Source organism: Trachypithecus francoisi, unplaced genomic scaffold (assembly GCF_009764315.1).
Source record: "Trachypithecus francoisi isolate TF-2019V2 unplaced genomic scaffold, Tfra_2.0 Lachesis_group8, whole genome shotgun sequence".
Lineage (NCBI taxonomy): Eukaryota > Metazoa > Chordata > Mammalia > Primates > Cercopithecidae > Trachypithecus > Trachypithecus francoisi.
Window position 1 is genome coordinate 53,799,488 of NW_022681473.1, and position 18,239 is coordinate 53,817,726.

Sequence of the window (18,239 nt, forward strand, 5' to 3'; positions counted from 1 at the left end):
GCTGGAGACCTTGGCAAGGTCACCTTCCCATCTGAACTCCAGCGGTCCAATAGGGCTGTGGGCTTCGTGGGGGCTTCAGCAATGTTTATGGAGAGCTTACTATGTGCCAGGCTCCTTACCTGGCCATCTCATTTATCCTCACAAATGTTCCGTGAGGAAGGCACTATTATTATCAACCCCATTTTCCAGAAGACAAAACCGAGGCTCGGTGAGGTGGACCAAACTGGCAAATGGTAGAGCTGGAGGATAAACACTAGGATTCTGACTCCACAGCCAGTGTTCTTAACCAAATTCTTTGGAAGTAAAGAAAAATTAAATAGAGTTCAGAGAGGCAAGGCCTCCTTACCTCAGGAGAGTCAACTCTAAGGTACAGGGCAGACAGGGCTGGGGAAAGTTTCAGGGGTGGCACACTTTTTTTTTTTTTTTTTTAAAGAATCAGATAGTATTTTCAGATTCTCAGGTCATATCATCTCTGTCATACATACTCAGCTCTGCTCTTCAGCTCCAAAGAGAATATGTTAACAAGTGGATGTGACTGTGTTCTAATAAAACTTTATTTACAAAAACAAGTGGTGGCCCTTGGACCATGGTTTGCCACTCCTGGTGTAGAGAAAAGAATGTGGAGTTTGGAGGAGCCAGGACTTTATTCGATGTCACTGACACACTGGGTGGCCTTTTCACTTTTGGTTTCATCATGTCTAATCACTATGGGTTACTTATTAACTGATGTATTTTGAAATGATTGATTGAGTCCCTTGTAAGAAGCAGTTACTGTGCTAGGAGCTGGCAGTCCAGCAGGGATCAAGTCAGATGTGGTCCTGCTCTGTGGAGTTGCACCAGTGAGGAGGAAGAGAGGCAACATTCAATAAGGAAATAACCTATCGTGGTGCTTGACTCTTGGCAGAAATCCAACAAATATTAGATCTTTCCTGCTGTAGGCCCCCCACCTCATCTTTTAGGACTCATTGGCTTTGAGTTTGTCATCATTCTTGCCCATACTGAGTGACAAGGTAGGAGCATGTGGTGTCACCAGGACTTTAATATGTTTATGACATATTATTATGCAATGCAGGCCTAATTTTGGATCATAATTTTCCATTAACTGATCTCATTTTACTTGGTAATATCCATTTAGATATTTGAGAGCAATAAAACTACATTTCTTTTAAATATTATATGATTCAGTTGGTTCACTGATTTAGATTTTTACTACCCCCCATTCCAAACGAATGAGTCATATATCTTTTTAGAGATAACAAGGACCTTCAAGATCATGCATGCTTGTGCTACCCTTCAAGCATGCCTAGTAGGGGAGAAGAATGAGCAAGTTCGGGGATGGAGCTTTGTGCAGGCCGCTGCAATCCTGACAGTGCTGTGTGTGTCTTAGAAGTGTTTGCATAGTTTGCATTTTATTCTTCAATATATCCTAATCTGTTTAATTTTCTGACTTTGCTTTTACGTCTTTAAGGAGAATCAGTCACCGAGATGGTATGCCATGTTTGTCTTTGTATTTCACGTACGTTAGCAGCCCATTGCCATGTAGAGGCTGTATAGCATAGTGGGGTGACCACTGCCTGGGGAGAGTCTTCCCAGGAATGAAATCCAGCTACTGCACTTCCTTCTGTGTGAACCTGGGCAAGTTTTTTATTCTCTCTGTGCCTCACTTTCTTTATATATAAAATGAAGATGACAACAATTCCTACCCTATAGGGTGAGATGAGTTGATAAGAGAAAATGCTGGCTCATGGTAGGAGTGAGCACTCGGCAAGTGTTAGCTCTGATGGTTATCCCAGGAGTTACAGGGGTGTCCCATTTGGAGGACGTGGCCTGGAGAGGTACCTTATGCATGTGCACCCAGTGAGTTTAGCACCTGGGAGTTCGTTTACAGATCTTTTTGCAACTCGCACACTGAGATTTCTGGCATCTCTGCTTTCAGGATCATGAGCTTGCTAAGTCCCCTTCTACTCTTGATAGCCTCTGCCTGCTTCCAGTGATGGAGGCTTCCTGCCACTGGAGCACCCCTTCCATGGTAGGAGGAACCTGTGTTTTGGCAGGCTCTCCCTTTTGTTCCCAGGCAGTCTCCTCTCTTCCAGATGGGCTTTCAGGCGAGCATCACGAGTGGAGGTGGCAGTTGATAGCCCCAAGCTCTCCAGCCTGGAAGACCTCAGAACGCTAGCCCCTTGCCCATCTCCAGCTTGTACCTAGGTGTGCCATGCACCCATTGGCTCCATACAGGTCAACGAGGGGATGTGGGCAGGTGTCCCAAGCCTGCCTCTCCTGCCTATCTCTCCTGTCCCTGACCCGCTTCTGTTTTTTCTGGTCACTGTCTCATTCCAGGCTCCTGGCTCCATCTCTTACTTCCCTCATGAATTTGTGAGCATAGAAGGCCCTGTCCAGTGGGCTTGCCATCTCTGTCCAATTTCTCTGATTTCTGACCTCAAATGATTCACCTGATGACCTGTCCCAGGGAACTAATTCCAAAGTCCTGGACTATCAGTCTATGTCCTGGTAAGATCTATCTTTTAGCTCCCATAAAAGAGAGATTTCAATAACCTTCCCTTGCTATAATAACCCTAACTGCCATTGGCTGTGCACTTGTTCTGAGACATAAACTGATCTAAATGCTTTATACACTTTATTTAATGGAATCCTCACAATCTCTGGAGGGTGGTTGGGTATTATCATCTTCGCATTCTAGGTGAGAGAGTTTGGGCCTTGGGAGGTTGACTGTGCTATGGTCACGTAGCCAGTACGTGGTGGAGCAGTGACTGGAATCCATGACGGTATGACTTCAAGGTCTCTGCTCTTACCGTTAGTGATGCCCCTCCATTTTTCTGGGACATTCCTGGGAAACCACACGCTAGCCTTGAGCTGCCTCCACCAAGTCCACCAGGGCTCCCATGAGCAGGGCCCAGAGCATAGGGCAGGCTGGGTGTGGCTTTACTGTCACCTGTTTCATGGATCCACTATTCTGGTGGGCAGTGTCCAGAAGCAGCAGGAGGCAGTCTGGCTGGGGTGCTGACAGTCAGGCGAATGTCACGTGGTGCACCAGGCAACTCACTGCAGGACCAGACGGTGAAGAGAGAGGGAGAAGGGCTGGCAAGAACTGGGTGGAGGAGTAGACTCCCAGCTTGGGTGCCTCAATGTGGGGTGGGCTCAGGAATTGCAGGAAATGGGAGTACAAGCTAGGGACAGAGAAGCAGATGCCCAGTTTGAGGGCTGGGGCCAACATCTCTGGCAGGGAGGCAGACTGGGGAAAAAGGGGGTTTTGACTTGAAGCCATGGGGCATCAGGGTCACATCCATTAGCTTCTCAGCAGACCTTGTCAGGTGTATTTCTCAATCTCCTGTGCCTGGTGGTTGTGGGTTAGATGAATGCATGGATTCATGGATGAATGGGTCTTTGGAAAGCATGAAAACCCAAGTCAGCCCCGACCCCTGAAAGAAGGGGCTAAGATTGTTTTACCAAAGGCTGTTTGTGAGGAAGGGAAAGGGATTGTCATGGCACATGCAGGGGTGCACTCTGACCCACTGTGTCCTGTTCCTTCTTTCTCCAGAGGCTCCTGCCAAGCCTGAGGAGGCAGAGGCCGAGCCCTTCACAGACTCCTCTCTGTTTGCACACTGGGGCCAGGAGCTTAGCCCCGAAGGCCGGCGTGTGGCCCTGAAGCAGTTCCAGTACTACGGCTACAATGCCTACCTCAGCGACCGCCTGCCTCTGGACCGACCCCTGCCTGACCTCAGACCCAGTGGGTGAGCAGAGTCAGTGACGGGGACCTTGTCGACCTGCCTGTGGGGAGATGGGGTCTCCAGAGTGCTGGGAACAGAGCCAGGACTGGGCGCCTGGATTCCTGGGTCCCTTTCCTGCTTCAACCAGGGCCTGTCCCCTTGGCTTGCATTAGGCAAGTCACTCTCCTCTTCCCTCAGCCTCAGTTTCTCCATTAGCTGAGTAGGGGCAAAGCTTTCTTCCAGTAGAGATTTTGAGGATTAACAACTTAATTTACTCCTTAAGGGCACTAGAGTCAGCTCACATTCCTGTTAATATGTCATTTTAACCCAATTAGTTGCATTTTTATGAATAATCTTTTTTCTGTAAATTAGTTTTTAAAGTACATCCATCTTGCGGGGCTAACAAGTCGTTACATCTAACAGAGAAGTCTGTCTTGACTTCTCTCTTTGTTACAGAAGGATGTTCCTTTAAGGTTCAGTGAGAATTCTTATTACTCCCAATTATTAAAAATATGGGCACGTACCTCAGCTGAGAAAATCTCATTAATTTTTGTGAGCTCCCCCCACAGTGTTTTCCCCTCTTTCTCCTCATTTTTACATTTTTTTTTTTAAAGCTGCAAACCATGGTGAGCTTATATCTGGAGTCTTTGAGAAAGGTCTTGCTGCTAGGTTTGCTGACTGTGTTCTTTTAGGGAGAAGATCCAGTTCAGCTCCACAGATATTCATCGAACACCTGCTATATACTGTATACTTGGGTATGGTTGGTTGTGGCTCAGGGAGAACTGGACTGGGCTAGGATGAAAGAGCAGCTGAGGATGTCCAAAGGGAGAGAAGAATATGCTTTCACTTGCAGGTCATTTATTAAGCACTTCTGTGCCAGCATAATCTAGGTACAGGGATGATACGGTTTGGCTGTGTCTCCACCCAAATCTCATCTTGGATTGTGGTTCCCATAATCCCCACGTGTTGTGGGAGGGACCAGGTAGGAGGTAACTGAATCATGGGGGTAGTTTCCCCCATACTGTTCCCGTGATAGTGAGTAAGTTCTCGTGAGATCTGATGGTTTTATAAGTATCTGACATTTTCCCTGCTGGCTCTCATTCTCTCTCCTGCCACCCTGTGAAGAGGTGCCTTCCACCATGATTGTAAGTTTCCTGAGGCCTCCCAGACATGTGGAACTATGAGTCAATTGAAACTCTTTCCTTTATAAATGACCCAGTCAGAGGTATTTCTTCATAGCAGCATGAGAATGGACTAACACAAGGGACAAAGCAGTGAACAAAACATACAGAAACCCCTGCTTCACAGAGCTGGCATTCTAGTTGGGTGGAGACAGAGAGTAAACAAAACAAAGAAGTCAAATATGTAGTATGTTAGATGGTGGTGAGTGCTGTGGAGAAATATAAAGTCGGAGAGAGAGACACCTGGGACAAGAGTGGGGAGTTGCAATTTTTCCTCACTAAGAGGTGACATTTGAGCACTTCACTAAGAGGTGACATTTGAGCAAAGACCTGGAGGAGGAGAGGAAGCAAGCCATGGGGGTACTGTTGGAGGATGGGGGGAGTACCTTTCAGGCAGAGGAAGCGACAAGTGCAAAGGCCGCGAGGCAGAAGCATGCATGCCATGTCGTGTTTGAAGAAGAGGAAGGAGGCCCCTGTGGCTGGAACGAGGTGTGCAAGGGGGCAGTAGTTGGAGATGAGGCCAGAGGAGCAACAGGAAGCAGATCATTAGGGCAATGGTTCTCAACCTTGCTACACATTCTACACATCAGGAGAATCTTAAAAAACAATCCTGATGCGAAGGCCACACCCCAGACCAATTAGATAACTGTTTCTAGGGGGGGCACTCAGCTTCAGTATTGTTTAGAGCTCCTGGGTGATTCCGATATGCAGTCAAGGAGAATCCCAGGAGAAGGGCTTCATAGGCTTTTGCAAGGAGTGTGGCATTTACTCTGTGAGACAGAGATCCGTGGGAAGGGCTTGAGCCGATTAGCAATATGCTCTGATTGTCACTTGCAAAGGTGCCTCTGGCTGCTATGCTGAAAACAGACTGAAGGGGCAAGGCTGGGAGCATGGAGACCAGTTAGGAGGCTTCCAGGTGAGAGGCGGTGGTGGCTTGGACAATGATGGCAGCAGGGGAGGTGCTGAGATGGGGTTGGATTTTGGAAATATCCTGAAGGTGACCTCAGCTAAGTGCCACAGGGCCTCAGTCCACAGAGGAGCTGCAGAGACCACTCCTGGGGCTGGAGAGGAGCTGGTCTGATGAGGGGGGTGGGCACATAGGGGCTCTGGAGAAGGGGTAATCAGAAATAGGGCCCTCTAGTTCCTGCAGGGGACTTGGCCATGACCTCGGCCAGAAGAAGAGCCATGGACTTTTCAGTCAATCTGATACAAAACACAGGCACAGCTCAATACATATTTGTTCAAAATCAAAGGGAAAATGAAAAGGAAGCCAAGGAAAGGGTAGATTTCACAGATTGTAACCTGGTTATAACAACAACTGGGATTCACACAGTGCTGGACGTGCCGATAGTACCTTCCCATTTGGACCACGTCAACACTGCAGTGAAGGTACACCAGGCAATGGTAGATTCTTCCCATTTGAGTTGAGGAAAACAGAAGAGCAGAAAGAGTGTTGTCTGAGGTCACACAGTAAGATAAGCAGCTGAGCTGAGCCTTGAACCCATGTCTCAGATGCCGGATCGTGGCTTTGACATCGGCCTACCACTGTTTATTTTGACTGTGCACAATGCTGCACAATAAGAGCCCAGGTAGGAGCCCTTCATCTTTGACTGAGAGAAGTGCCCCACCCACTCTCACCTGTGGGAGGAATTTGCCTGGGAGAAAGAGGAACTTTGAAAGACTTTAGGTGGGCAGAATTCTGCAGTTTTCTCCTGAGCTGCTGGAGAGGAGCAATCGTCCTTATAGAAAGACCTTCCCTCTGCACAGAACTTTACAGTCTGTGGAGCTTCCACACCTCCCCCGTGGCACCAAGCAACTTCTGTCAGCCCCTTTTTCTAGAGAGAAAAACATAATCTCTGATAAAAGGCAGAGCAGAGCCTCCTCGCTCCTCAGGGAGGGCTCTGTGAAAGTGGCTTTAACAACGGAGGGTTCTCTTTGCACATGTACTTGGAAGGCTCTGTCTAGCTCTATTTCAGCTCACATGCCAGACGCACGCCTAGGATTGGAGAGCTGTTGGTGAACCACACAAAACAAGTATGTGCTTAGGTAAAACAGTGCCTCCCTTTGTCTGTTAATTTCCATAAAAACATCCCTGCCTTGTAACAAGGCCATTGCTTGGCTCATCCTGCTTAATTCATTTTGGAAACATCTTTTCAAGATTTTACTCTTATCCTATTTCAAATGACACTGGCAAACATTTATATAGGATGAGCCATGTTTTCAGGCATATGTTTGTCACTTAATTTATAAGAACTCCTTGAGTCTTCACAGTAAAACCTTCTGAGGTAGGTCCTATGATTAGCCTCCATCTTACAGAAGAGGAAACTGAGGCATGGGGAGATGATATCTCCTGCCCAAGGTCACTAGTGGCGGAGCTGGGGCAGGTGGTCTGGCAACGGAATTTGGCATGTAACCACTGTCCTACACTGCCTTGAGGGGTCCATTTGTGTCACTCTAATGGGAGTGGCAGGCCCACTTTAGCAATAAAGCAGTGAGCATTTACTGATCAGTTTTGGAAGAAGGAAGGTTGGCGTCTACATGTTGGAAAAAACTGTTTTAGTGAACATGAAACCAAAGCTTGTTGCCAAGGCTTAGGATGATGCCTGGGCTCTGGCTAATGTTGGGATTTGGACTGAGAGGGTGGGTCAGCATGTGGAGAGGAAGCCCACAGTCACTGCAGTCTCTGAAAGATTCATGCTGTGTGGCTCTTGCCATAGCCGGAGTCCCTGTGCCTCTTGTGAATTCTGGTTTGCTCTTCGAGACTTCTGTCCCTGCTGCTTATGTTGTGTACTTTGCTCTTGGTATTCTTGGCTCTACTCTTCCAAATTCTAACCCTGATGTTATTCTTGGCTTCCTTCCTGGATCAGAAAGTGAGTGTTCAGTATCCTGCCCACCCTCCTTTCTCTCACCTCTAGCTAGTCACTTACTTTGTCTCCTTTTTTTCTTGGTGCTGAAAGATGTAATCTGACCCAGCTTGTCATGTGGCTTAGATAGGACCACACTGTGCTCAGTGCCTTATACACAAGACAGGACACAACTAGAAGGAAAAACATCGGTCCAGCCAGTTGCTAGGCCCATTTATTTTTTCATCCAGCCAACATTTACTGAGCACGCATTGTGTGCCAGACACTCAACAAAGCACCAGACGGATATCTCCTGGAGTTTACACTGAGATGGGAACCCAGACAGAGGTGATGGGAGGGCGAGGTAGTCACAAAGTCTGCTGGCCATTTCCCAGCCTCCATGGCGGGGAGGACTTGTCCTCGCAGGCTTTCAGTAAGGCAGGGGCCTGGACGTGATGGCCACAGAAGCCCTGTCCCTCTGGTGCTTCTGTGGCAGGGAGGCAGGGCCTGGAGGGTGGCATCTGCAAGGCACCTCCCTGTACCGACTCCCCTGGGGAGAGTTGTTTTAACAGTCCAGACTCTAGAGAGACATCTGGGATCTTTGAACTTTAGGGGTTCCTGGCTTCATAGATAGGCAGAATAATGGCATCCCAAAGATGTCCACATCCTAATCCCCCACACCTATGAATATGTAACAGGCATAGGAAGTGCACCAGTTTTTCCAGCCTCATCTACACAAAGAGGGGACAAACTTCCTCAAGCATCCAGACCCCTTGGCTCCTGGAGAAATCAAAATGCCATTCATCCTCCTTGTGGTGTTGCAGCAGCAGTAGAGCAGACCCCTCAGCCATCCAGGTGAGAAGACCTGGGGGAAGCAGGACACTTCAGACTCCTCTGGTGAAGCCTCCTGGACCTTATCCATGGGGGGGGGGGCCTTGGCCAGGGCTGGGCAGGGGTTCACTTGCTTCCTTCCTGGTCTGGGAAGATACCTAGTCTCAGGGTTGAAGGGCAGAAAGGCTTCATCCCAGCCTGGCTGGACCCAGCTCCATCCCTCATAGCCCCAGCTGCAGGCTCCAGATGTCCTGTGGCTCTCTCTGTGTGCTTCCTCCTGCCTCTCAGTGTCCACCCTCTTTCTCCTTATTGGTAGGCTCCAAAATAATCTAGGAGGGGCAAGAAGAGAAAAAGGAAACATCAAGTTTCAATTGGGGTGTGGACTACAGAAGCGTACACATGTCAAAACTCATTGAACTATACACTGAAGCTCTGTGCATTTTACCGTGTGTAAGTGAAACATCATTCCTTTTTGAAAAATGGAGATGTGAGAAAATGACTGAGGAAGTCCTTTGCCCAAGGGGTGGAGAGGTAGGAGGAGGGGACATCTTTTGGGAGGTCACTGAGAAGATGGGTGTGAGTTGTGGAGAAGGAGGATGGTGCAGGGTTGAAGTGAGCTAGCCAGTGTGAGATGGTTCGGAAAGGTGGGCTTCCCACCCTAGTGACAGCCAGGCCAGGCAGGTGGTACATGTGTGCTCTCCAGTTCTGCAGCTTTGGCCTCAGACTCATGTCACATTCTTTTCTCCAAGAAGTGACTGTCTCCAAACAAGGGGCACAGGAAAGTCTAAGGGATCATGGGTGTGGGTAGGAGAAGCGGGGGCTCCGGTCTCAAGCTCCAGGGTTGTGTTTCCATGGCAACTCTATGGCCACCCTCCAAGGCAGCTCAGGGCAAAGACTCTGGCAGGCCCTGCCTCCTGCCTCTTGCCAGCAGATCTTCAGAGGCTCCTGAGCCTTATCAATAATGACTTTGCCCTTCTCACCAGTGTCCCTTGAGGCCCATGTCCCTCCCTCCCGGGGGTTAGGATACATTTGCTCTTGGGTTTGACAGGTGGGTTAGGGCTTGGGGTTAGGACATGAGGGGTTGGCAAAGGGGGTCAGAATATGTTCTGCAGCCCTAGGTGGGGGCAACTGGGACAGATCCACACACAGGCTCACAAAAGAACCCTGGGTCTGGAGCTGGAGATAATCCTTTGTGAGCATGAAAGTGATAAGGAGCAGCACAGGACTATAGCAAAGAGAGAATACAGCCCAGAGTCAGGGGCACTGGTCTGTCTGGAAGCAGGTTAGGGACCATCTCATGGGGCTGTGAGTGTTTGGTGAGCAAGGTTGTTTTAACAGTCCAGACTCTAGAGAGACATCTGGGATCTTTGAACTTTGGGGGTCCTGGCTTCATGGGTAGGCAGAATAATGGGCTCCTAGAGAGGTCCACATCCTAATCCCCCACACCTATGAGTATGTAATGTTACACGGCAAGGGGGAATTATGGTTGCATATGGAAGGAAGGTAGCTGATCAGATGGCTTTAAACTAAGGAGGTTTTCCTGGATTCATTGTCTGGGTCCGGTCTAACCACAAGGGCACTTAAAAGTGGAAGAGGTAGGCAAAATATCAACAAGAACGGGCAATTTGAGAGACTTGAGTGGCCACTGATGGCTTTGAAGATGGGAGAGAGTCACAAGGGAAGGAACGTGAGCAGCCTTGAGTTGCTGGAAAAAGCACGAAAATGGGTCTTCCCAAGAGCCTCCAGAAAGGAATGCAGTGCTGCACACCCCAGTTCCAGCCCAGCAAGACCTGTGTTGGACTTCTGACTTTCAGCACTATGAGATGATAAATTTGTGTTGTTTTAAGCCACCAAGTTTGTAATCATTTGTTACAGTGATTAGTATTACAGCATTAGTATTAGGAAACCAAGACAGTATACAGCCGGATCCTAGCGCCAGAAAGGCTCTATGGCTGGTTAATGCTGTCGCTCTATTAAAGTTCATAACAATAATTTTAAAACAGAGGCACTGCGTTTTCCTTTTTGCACTAGGCCGCACAAATTCTGTAGCTGGTCCTGGGGGAGGAGGGAGATGGCTCCAGCAGGAGCAGGTAGGCTGTGAGTGCTGGACCGTCCCAGAGTTGCTGCACATGAGCGAATGACTCACAAGCCGTCACCTGCTCACTTCCTATGTGCCAGGTTCTATGCAAACGCTTAACATCCACTTTCCTATTTAACTTCATCCTCACGTGCCTCTGGGGTTGTTATTATTATTCCGATTTTATAAAGGGAATACTGAACATTCACAAGGTTAGGAAACTTGTTCAAATTCTCACAGGTGCTATGTAGCAGAGCCAGTATTTTTATACAGGTCTGATGATTCCAGGACACTACTTTATCACCTTGTCCTGCCCAGCCCTGCCCAGATGAGTTTTTCTAGTTTGGGATCTTGTCTTTGTGGAGGAGACCCAGAGTCCTATGGACAATGTGTTCTCCATGAAGGCAGCTTAAGGACAAAGGGTTAAAGTAAACATTCTTAATCATGATTTTGCTATTAGGTTGAACATGCTAACTGTACAAACACAGTTAGGGGAAAACACTCTTTAACTAAAGCGCTTTGGAAAAATACTTCTGGTTCTTGTTAATGTTAATTTCATCATGGGCCAAGACTTTGATGTTATTCTTAAAAGAAATATAATCTTGAGCTATACTAATAGAAGTATAATGTTTTAAAAGAGGGAGGTGATAGCTTTGTTCTACTCTGCTGCTCAGATCACAACTGCAGAATTGGATTTTAAGAGATACTGAGAAAGTGAAGTATTTACAGGAGGACAACCCAGAAGATAAATTGGGTAGTATGACAAACAGGTGAGATTTCTGTTTAGATTATAGATATTAGTTAAAACCTGGTTCCCTGCTGTCCGAGGCCAGGTCTCTCATTTATAAGCTGAGTAACAAGCTGCTTAGCCTCTCTGTGCCTTGGTTTTCCTATCTGTAAGTTAGGGATGGTACTGCAAAGTTTGTGTAATGTATGTAAAGCTCATGGGCCACTTCCTGACACATAGGAACTGCTATTTAACTTTTAGTCACTTTTATTATCTGGGTCTCTGATTTGTAAAAGAGAAGACTTGAGTGAACATGATCATGACTTTTATAACCTGAAGGACTGCTATGTGGACATAGAGCACATGGGACAGGACACTGCCCTAGCAGTAGATGAGAGCGGGACCAGACAGGCACTGCAGGACAGGTTACACAGAAGTCCCTGGGGAATGATTTCTCTCCAGCCCCAGAGTTCTGGGCGTCAGAGGCCAAGCCCTGAGCCAGGCTTTGCTAGCAGAGAGCAAAGTTGCCCCATTCTTCCTTAGAACCCACCTTCCCCTGTCCCGGTGGATCTATCAGGACCTGCCTTTCCCTGCCCCAGCAGATCTGCTCTGCCCCACCTTCCTCAGCTGTAGGTGCTCTGGGCCTGGCCTGCTCACTGACAAACCCACCACATAGAGAGTCCCTAATGTGGCTTTTCCATCAGAGCCAGCTGGCTTTTGTTCCCTGGGTGGCTGTTCATTCAGCCCGGGGATCCCACATTCCGCAGATCCCTAAGATGTCTTAGGGACAAATGATATCCCTGCTTCCTGTTGGTTGCTTACATTGTAAATGATTCTCTTCTGTTTTTTCCTATTTTCCATCTACATTTTACATAGCAGAGCCTTTCTCTAAATTGGTAAATTCACCTGAAAGGATGATGGTTGAACTTCTGCCTCTGGATGAAAGTTGGATGTTTTGATGATCACATGTACTTAGCAGTTTACTCATCAGCAATTCCTGCACCAAATTCTGCTCTTAGATGCAGGCCTGCCCGATTTCTCTGGCATTTCAGAACTCCTGGTTTGCAGATGTCCATTGTCTCTTCCATATCTGGGCCAGATGTAGTGTCTTGCCAAGTCTCTGAAGTCCCTGGATATACTTAGTATCCCCACCCTGCCTCCATTATCCTGTTCTTTACCCCTTTGACTTGTGGGATAATCTAGTCTTCTTGCTGCAGTCAGGCAGGGATAAATGCACGACTCAGTGATTCCATTCCCATCAGGTCATGGTGGAATTCCCATCCACAGAGCCCTTATGGACCTGAATTCTTTCTACTGTTCATATATTCATGTGTTCATTCAGTCCATCACCAGGTGCATTCTAAATTTCTACTCTATGCTGAACTTCATACCCAGTATTAGGGATACCTGATGAGCAAAGCAGACATGGCCCTAACTTTGTGCAGCTTATAGTCTAGTGGAGACACTGACGTTTGTTAAATGATCACATATAAAAACACATTGCAATAGCATGTACACGGCATGAAGGAAAAGCAGAATCTGTGAGAGTCTCACAGGGAACTGGAGTCCACCCAGGAAGGGAATTGGTCTTTCTCTACTGGGTTATGTATGTGTTCTCAGGGAGCAAGGAACCAAACCTATGCAGGTAACCACAGGTGGTTGGGATTTTTTGAAGGCCGATGAAGGCCCACAATCACACAATCAGAAGCCACACAGGCAGGCTCTGGAGGAGGCAGCGTGGTTCAAGACATCCTGGACAACTCCAGCCTGCCTCCTCTTTGCCCCACTTTTGCTGTGTTTCTAACAGTGACTTCATGTCCACGTCTACGGTTCACTCACTGACACGTCCTTCTTCCTATCCATCATTTCTGCTCCGCTGGGCCTCACTTATCACCTTCTTAGGATCTCCTACAATCAGCCCCTCCATGAGAAAGGCTGGACAGGACCACTGGTCATTCTTTAACATTACGAGATCCAGCTACGCAGAGTTTCTGTGCTAGGCTGCCTCATAGGCCCACAGCTAGCTCTTTGATGGCTATTTGGGGATCAGGAAATCAGTCACTGGTCCTGTTAATTGTGAGTCAAATGGAGATGCTACACAGCAGAAGACACAGCAGCCTCGGTGTAAGGAGTCACCGGGATTGTACATATTGGAGGCAGGAGTGTCACAGGAAGACAGTGTTGGGCTTCAGAGGCTCAGTAGTGTTGATCGTATTTGTCCACATTGTCCTGCTAGATAGAATACAGCCTCTCCATTCTTCATGCACATTTGGCAGCCTGGAAACAACTCCTTCATTTCACTCCTCCCTCAAGGTCTGTGTTGCCAGTGACACAACACCACTGTCTCACAGTCGGCACTTCTGGGTGGGTATGGAAAGGAAGATACGGAAATCATCATTCAGCAGGGTTATGAAGACAAGCTTTGGAATCAAATGAGCCCAGGTTTAAACCCTGGAAGATAACTTACCATCTCAACTCTATTTCCCTCAACTGTTAAATGGGGATAATAATGCTGTTTACCATATAGGATTGTGGAAAGGAATACAATGGGGAAAATAGTCAAAACATCTGAACAAGTCTCGGCATGGTTTCTGGCATATGGTAAACAGTAAATGGAAGTTTTTAGTATTATTTCCAAGTATTCTGCATGGGGCAGCAAACATCCGGCAGTCTCTTAGCTTCAGAGGCTATGGGGATACAGATACCAGCCAGAAGGAGGGACAGTTTTGATTGTTCTCTTGGCCAATGGGAACCATCACACTGCCCTCATCCTCTGGTTTTATTATGTCTTGCAGTCTGGGAACTGACAGGCCTGGGAATCTAATCTGGAAAGATCTGGAAGAAGCTAGGTGTATCTGCGTAAGGCCAGAGGAGAATCAAGCTAGTCCCATGGGTGCAGGTAGGAGACAGGCTGGAGTGAGGCCATGGTGGCCATGAGGGCCAAGACAGTGCCGATCCTGGGGTCAGACCCTCTCCCTGGGTGTACGTCCCAGGGGGTTAGTGAGCCTGAACCCTTGTGTGCTGACTACAGCTGAGAGGGGAGGGACTCTCCAGGAAAAGCCTGGGGAGAAAGCAGGACCAGGACGATCCCCTCAGAGGAGTGGTTGCCTGGAGTGCCACCGTCTCACTTGCTTTGTCAGGTGGGCCCGGCCTCCACTCCCAGAACCCTGGCATAGCTGGATGCTGTTCCCAGTGCGTCTTGGCAGACAGACCCCAGTTCACAGTCTACTTTGGTCTTCATTCTAGAAGGGGCCTGCTCACTCTTCCCATCCCCCACCCCCAGGTCAAGCAGCCTCTATGAACAATTCACTCTGATAGACTAGGACCTTGCAGACTTGCTGAGGTCAAACAGGGGAGGGTCTGCCAATCCAAGGTGGAGGTGTCCGGCTGTAGCGCATGAGGTCTGGCCATTGCCCTGGGTCTTATCAGGTGGCCGAGAGTTGGGCTTTACCTCACTTATTCCTCCACTGCTTCCCCGCCTCTCATGATCATACAGCACTGAAGCCCTTGGTGTAAATTTGCCTCATACATATCTCCAAACAGTCCTGGGGGATCTCTGCAGAGAAGCCCCCTAAGTTGTTGCTCCCCATCCCTGCATCTCCTTCTGTGTGCAGAACTCAATAGAACGGAGTCTGTCATGACCATCAATTCCAGCTTATTAGACAGTCATATCCCTTCCCTCTCAGAAATGCCTTGTTTTTTATCTCTAGTGGAAAATGGCTCAGCTTTGAACAAGAATAAAAGTAAAAAGGGAGGTTTTTATGGCTTAATTTTATAGGAGAATGTTCCTGTTCTCAAAATGAGCATGGGCTCAGTCTCGTGCAATTGTGAGTTCTCGAGGAGCTTAAACACAGAAGGGCTGGTCCCAGAGTGTGACTCCTAGAGATCCGTGTCCTCAGCCCTTCCCTGCAGAGGTGAGCAGAGAGGCAAGTGCAGAGGCAGACATCAGGGCAGAGGGGAGGGAGGCTCTGGGAGGGTCCCAACTATGGCAGAACTGGAGCAGAGTGTGTGGGTGGCCCAATCCTGGAAAATCCAGGTGCTCTGGGAGGGCATCTTAGCAGTGCAGATTTGGGAGCAAAGTCCACTGGGTCAGTGCTGGTTGCCAGGCCAAGAAAGTGGTTGGACTCTGGAGCAAAAGCTCTGGGCGTGGGTCCGGAGCAGTCCTCTCCCACACAGCTGTTGGAGGCATGTTCTTTTCAAGGTGACTCAGACTACAGCACAAAGCCTTCTCCTGAGTTCAGTGTCTGCAGTGATGAGGATGGCATGACCAGGAAGGATGTAGATGTCTTTCTTGACGTGTTCTTCTTCTTCTCTCTTTTTGCCCCTACCCTTCAGCAATGTACATTCTGCTTCAGTATTGAGGTGAAAAGGTGTTTTGGGGAATCTGAAAGGGAATTTATTCAACAGATACCAATGGAAGACCTGCTGCTTGCATCATGGTGTGGGGCAGTGGGCAGGAGGGTGTGAGCAAGGCCAGTCTGTGCCCTCAGAGCTGGTGGTATAGGCATGGGGTACCGCCTGACCTGGTGTGCCTAGGACTTTCAGTGCTGAAACTGGGAAGGTCCTGGGCAAACTGGGACGAGTTGGTCACCCTATGTAGTCATGATGGTAGCAAGGGGATGTTTCTTGTGGCGTCTGCGGGTTGGGAGGGAGGGGAAGCTGGAAAACATGTGAGATATAAGAGCCTCAATCTTGTGGAGAGAAGCCATCTGAGTGATCCTTTCCTCCCACTTCCTTATTCTGTGACCAAGACAGAGCAGAGAGGGAAGGTGGCTCATTCATGGTCACACAGCAAGGTGGGGCAGAGCTGGGAACAGCATCTGGGTGACTTCATCCCCTTCAAACGCTTTCCCTAAAACAATCCCCCCACATCATCTTCCTTATCCTGCCTGCCCCTCACCTCTCTGCTCTGCTCTGCTCACCCAGGGCCACCTTAGGTCAGGTGTTGAGAAACTGAAGGCTGAGGGAAGGTGTCTCCTGATGCCAAGAGAGAGGCCACAGCAGCAGCATGGCTATCACCAGGAGGCCCCAGCAGTCCCAGGAGAGAAGAGAAAGAAGGATTTAAGGAGGTCAGGGCATTTGGCCTGGAGGGATTACAGTGTAAAGAAACTGAGCACTTCTGGAGACTTCCAGTGTAAGGAATTGGGGCCATTCCTGCAGGAGGAGGGAGCACGGGAGAACAGGAGCCTGCTGGCGGGGGGAGGACCTGACTCTCCTTCCAAGGGAGGAGGTTTGTAAGAAAAAGGAGCAGTCCGACATCAGCGGCAGGCACTCAAAATGTAGGCTGTAGATAAAATAAGCAAGCTTGTTAGATTTGTTTCATTCCATAAACATTCATGGAGTGCCTACTAAGTGCCAGACTGTAGTTCAAGGTTAGGAGACAGCACAGTCCAAAAGCAAAGTTCCTGCTGTCAGGGGGCTTCATTCTAGTAGAGCAAGGCAGACAATAAACAGGTTTGAATGTGACGCACTAGAGAGTGTGTTCAGCTATGTTCGAATGAGTTTTCCTAAGAAAACTTTATGTTCAAAAGTCTTTCATGCGAAAATTGTGATCAGCAGGGCTTAGCTTATTAAACGAATACAGCATTTCATTCTGCATGGAGAAAGACCATCAGGAGACCAGCTTCCAGAGACTGGCAGCTCAAACCATCATGGCTGCTGCCAGGAGGAATTAAAATTGGTTTCCCCAGATGGGGGAGACTGGGCACTATGTTCAGAATTAAGACGGAAAGAGAGTAGGGGGAAACAGTTAACCCCCATCTCTGAACACCCTGGAGATTTGGATAGTGAGGCTCTGGGAACGCAGAGCAGACCCCCTGGGGAAGTGCAGAGAGATACAGAAGCAAAGTCTTCATTGCTGGTGGAGTTTAGTAGGGAGGACAGTGAACTTGTACCAATCCACTGGCCTTCTTGGGAGCTGTCTATTATACTTTATATAAAAGAAGAATTCATGTGCTATTTGTTTGGCCACATATGATATTACTTTTTAAATGCAATTAACAAATGGTGTGTGTGTTAATACTCATCTCTGTCAGTTTCCGTGCCTAGGGAAAGCCCAGCTGCTGGTCTTGATCACCATAAATAAATACTAGCTAGAGGACTTATTTGACTGTCAACCACAAATCTTTTAATTGCTGTTATGAAAATTGTATTCACAGTTTTCTTTTCTAAAATATTGAAAAAGATCTGATGAGCTTCAGAAGGCATGCTAGTCTTTCTCCTTCATTCAAGTTCCTCCCCTCCCCTCCCTCTCTATTCCCTTCATTCTTTCATCATTGTCATATCAGCTGGTTCCCTCCTCTTCAGCCACAGCACTGTTCCGTTGGACCCACAGAACCCTTGCACGACTCACTTTTGCATGCCATTTAAGTTTCTGATCCAACCTCTCTTCCTCAGAGAGGCCTTCCTGACCACTCCTTCTACAACAGCTGCCAGGGCACCATCCCGTTCTCTTGCCTAGAGTTTCTTTTCATCTTAGCACTTACATGAAATTGTATTTTTTCTTCCATATTTGTCTGTTTCTCTGTCAAAGCATAAGCTCCATAAGGACAGGGACTGTGGGACTGTATCCACTTCCTGCTGTACCCTCAGTGCCTGTGAGACTACCTGCCTAGAGGAAGATACTCAATATATATCTATTCCATTAAATGCACGAACAAATGAATTCTACAGCAATCTATTAACCTGGTTTTATTAAAATCACAAGTACAAAGTAGATTTGGGAAAAGACTCAACTCTTTATTTCCCTCATTCCTCTCTGGCGAGAGAGAAGGAGAGCTGGAAATAGAATGGGAAAAGTTTCTGTACATTTCTGGTAACCATAGAGATGCTGATCTTAGTTTATTAATCTCATGC

General features: G+C 47.9%; 1 protein-coding gene across 3 annotated transcripts in view; it reads left to right on the forward strand.

Moving 5' to 3' along the window:
• The window catches only part of GALNT18 (polypeptide N-acetylgalactosaminyltransferase 18), a 350,932-nt gene that overhangs the window by 167,734 nt on the left and 164,959 nt on the right, over nucleotides 1-18,239 (forward strand). For all 3 annotated transcript variants that reach the window (XM_033204872.1, XM_033204874.1, XM_033204873.1), the window contains exon 2: nucleotides 3,557-3,749. In XM_033204872.1, the coding sequence (XP_033060763.1) occupies nucleotides 3,557-3,749 (193 nt within the window). The remainder of the gene's footprint in view (nucleotides 1-3,556; nucleotides 3,750-18,239) is intronic.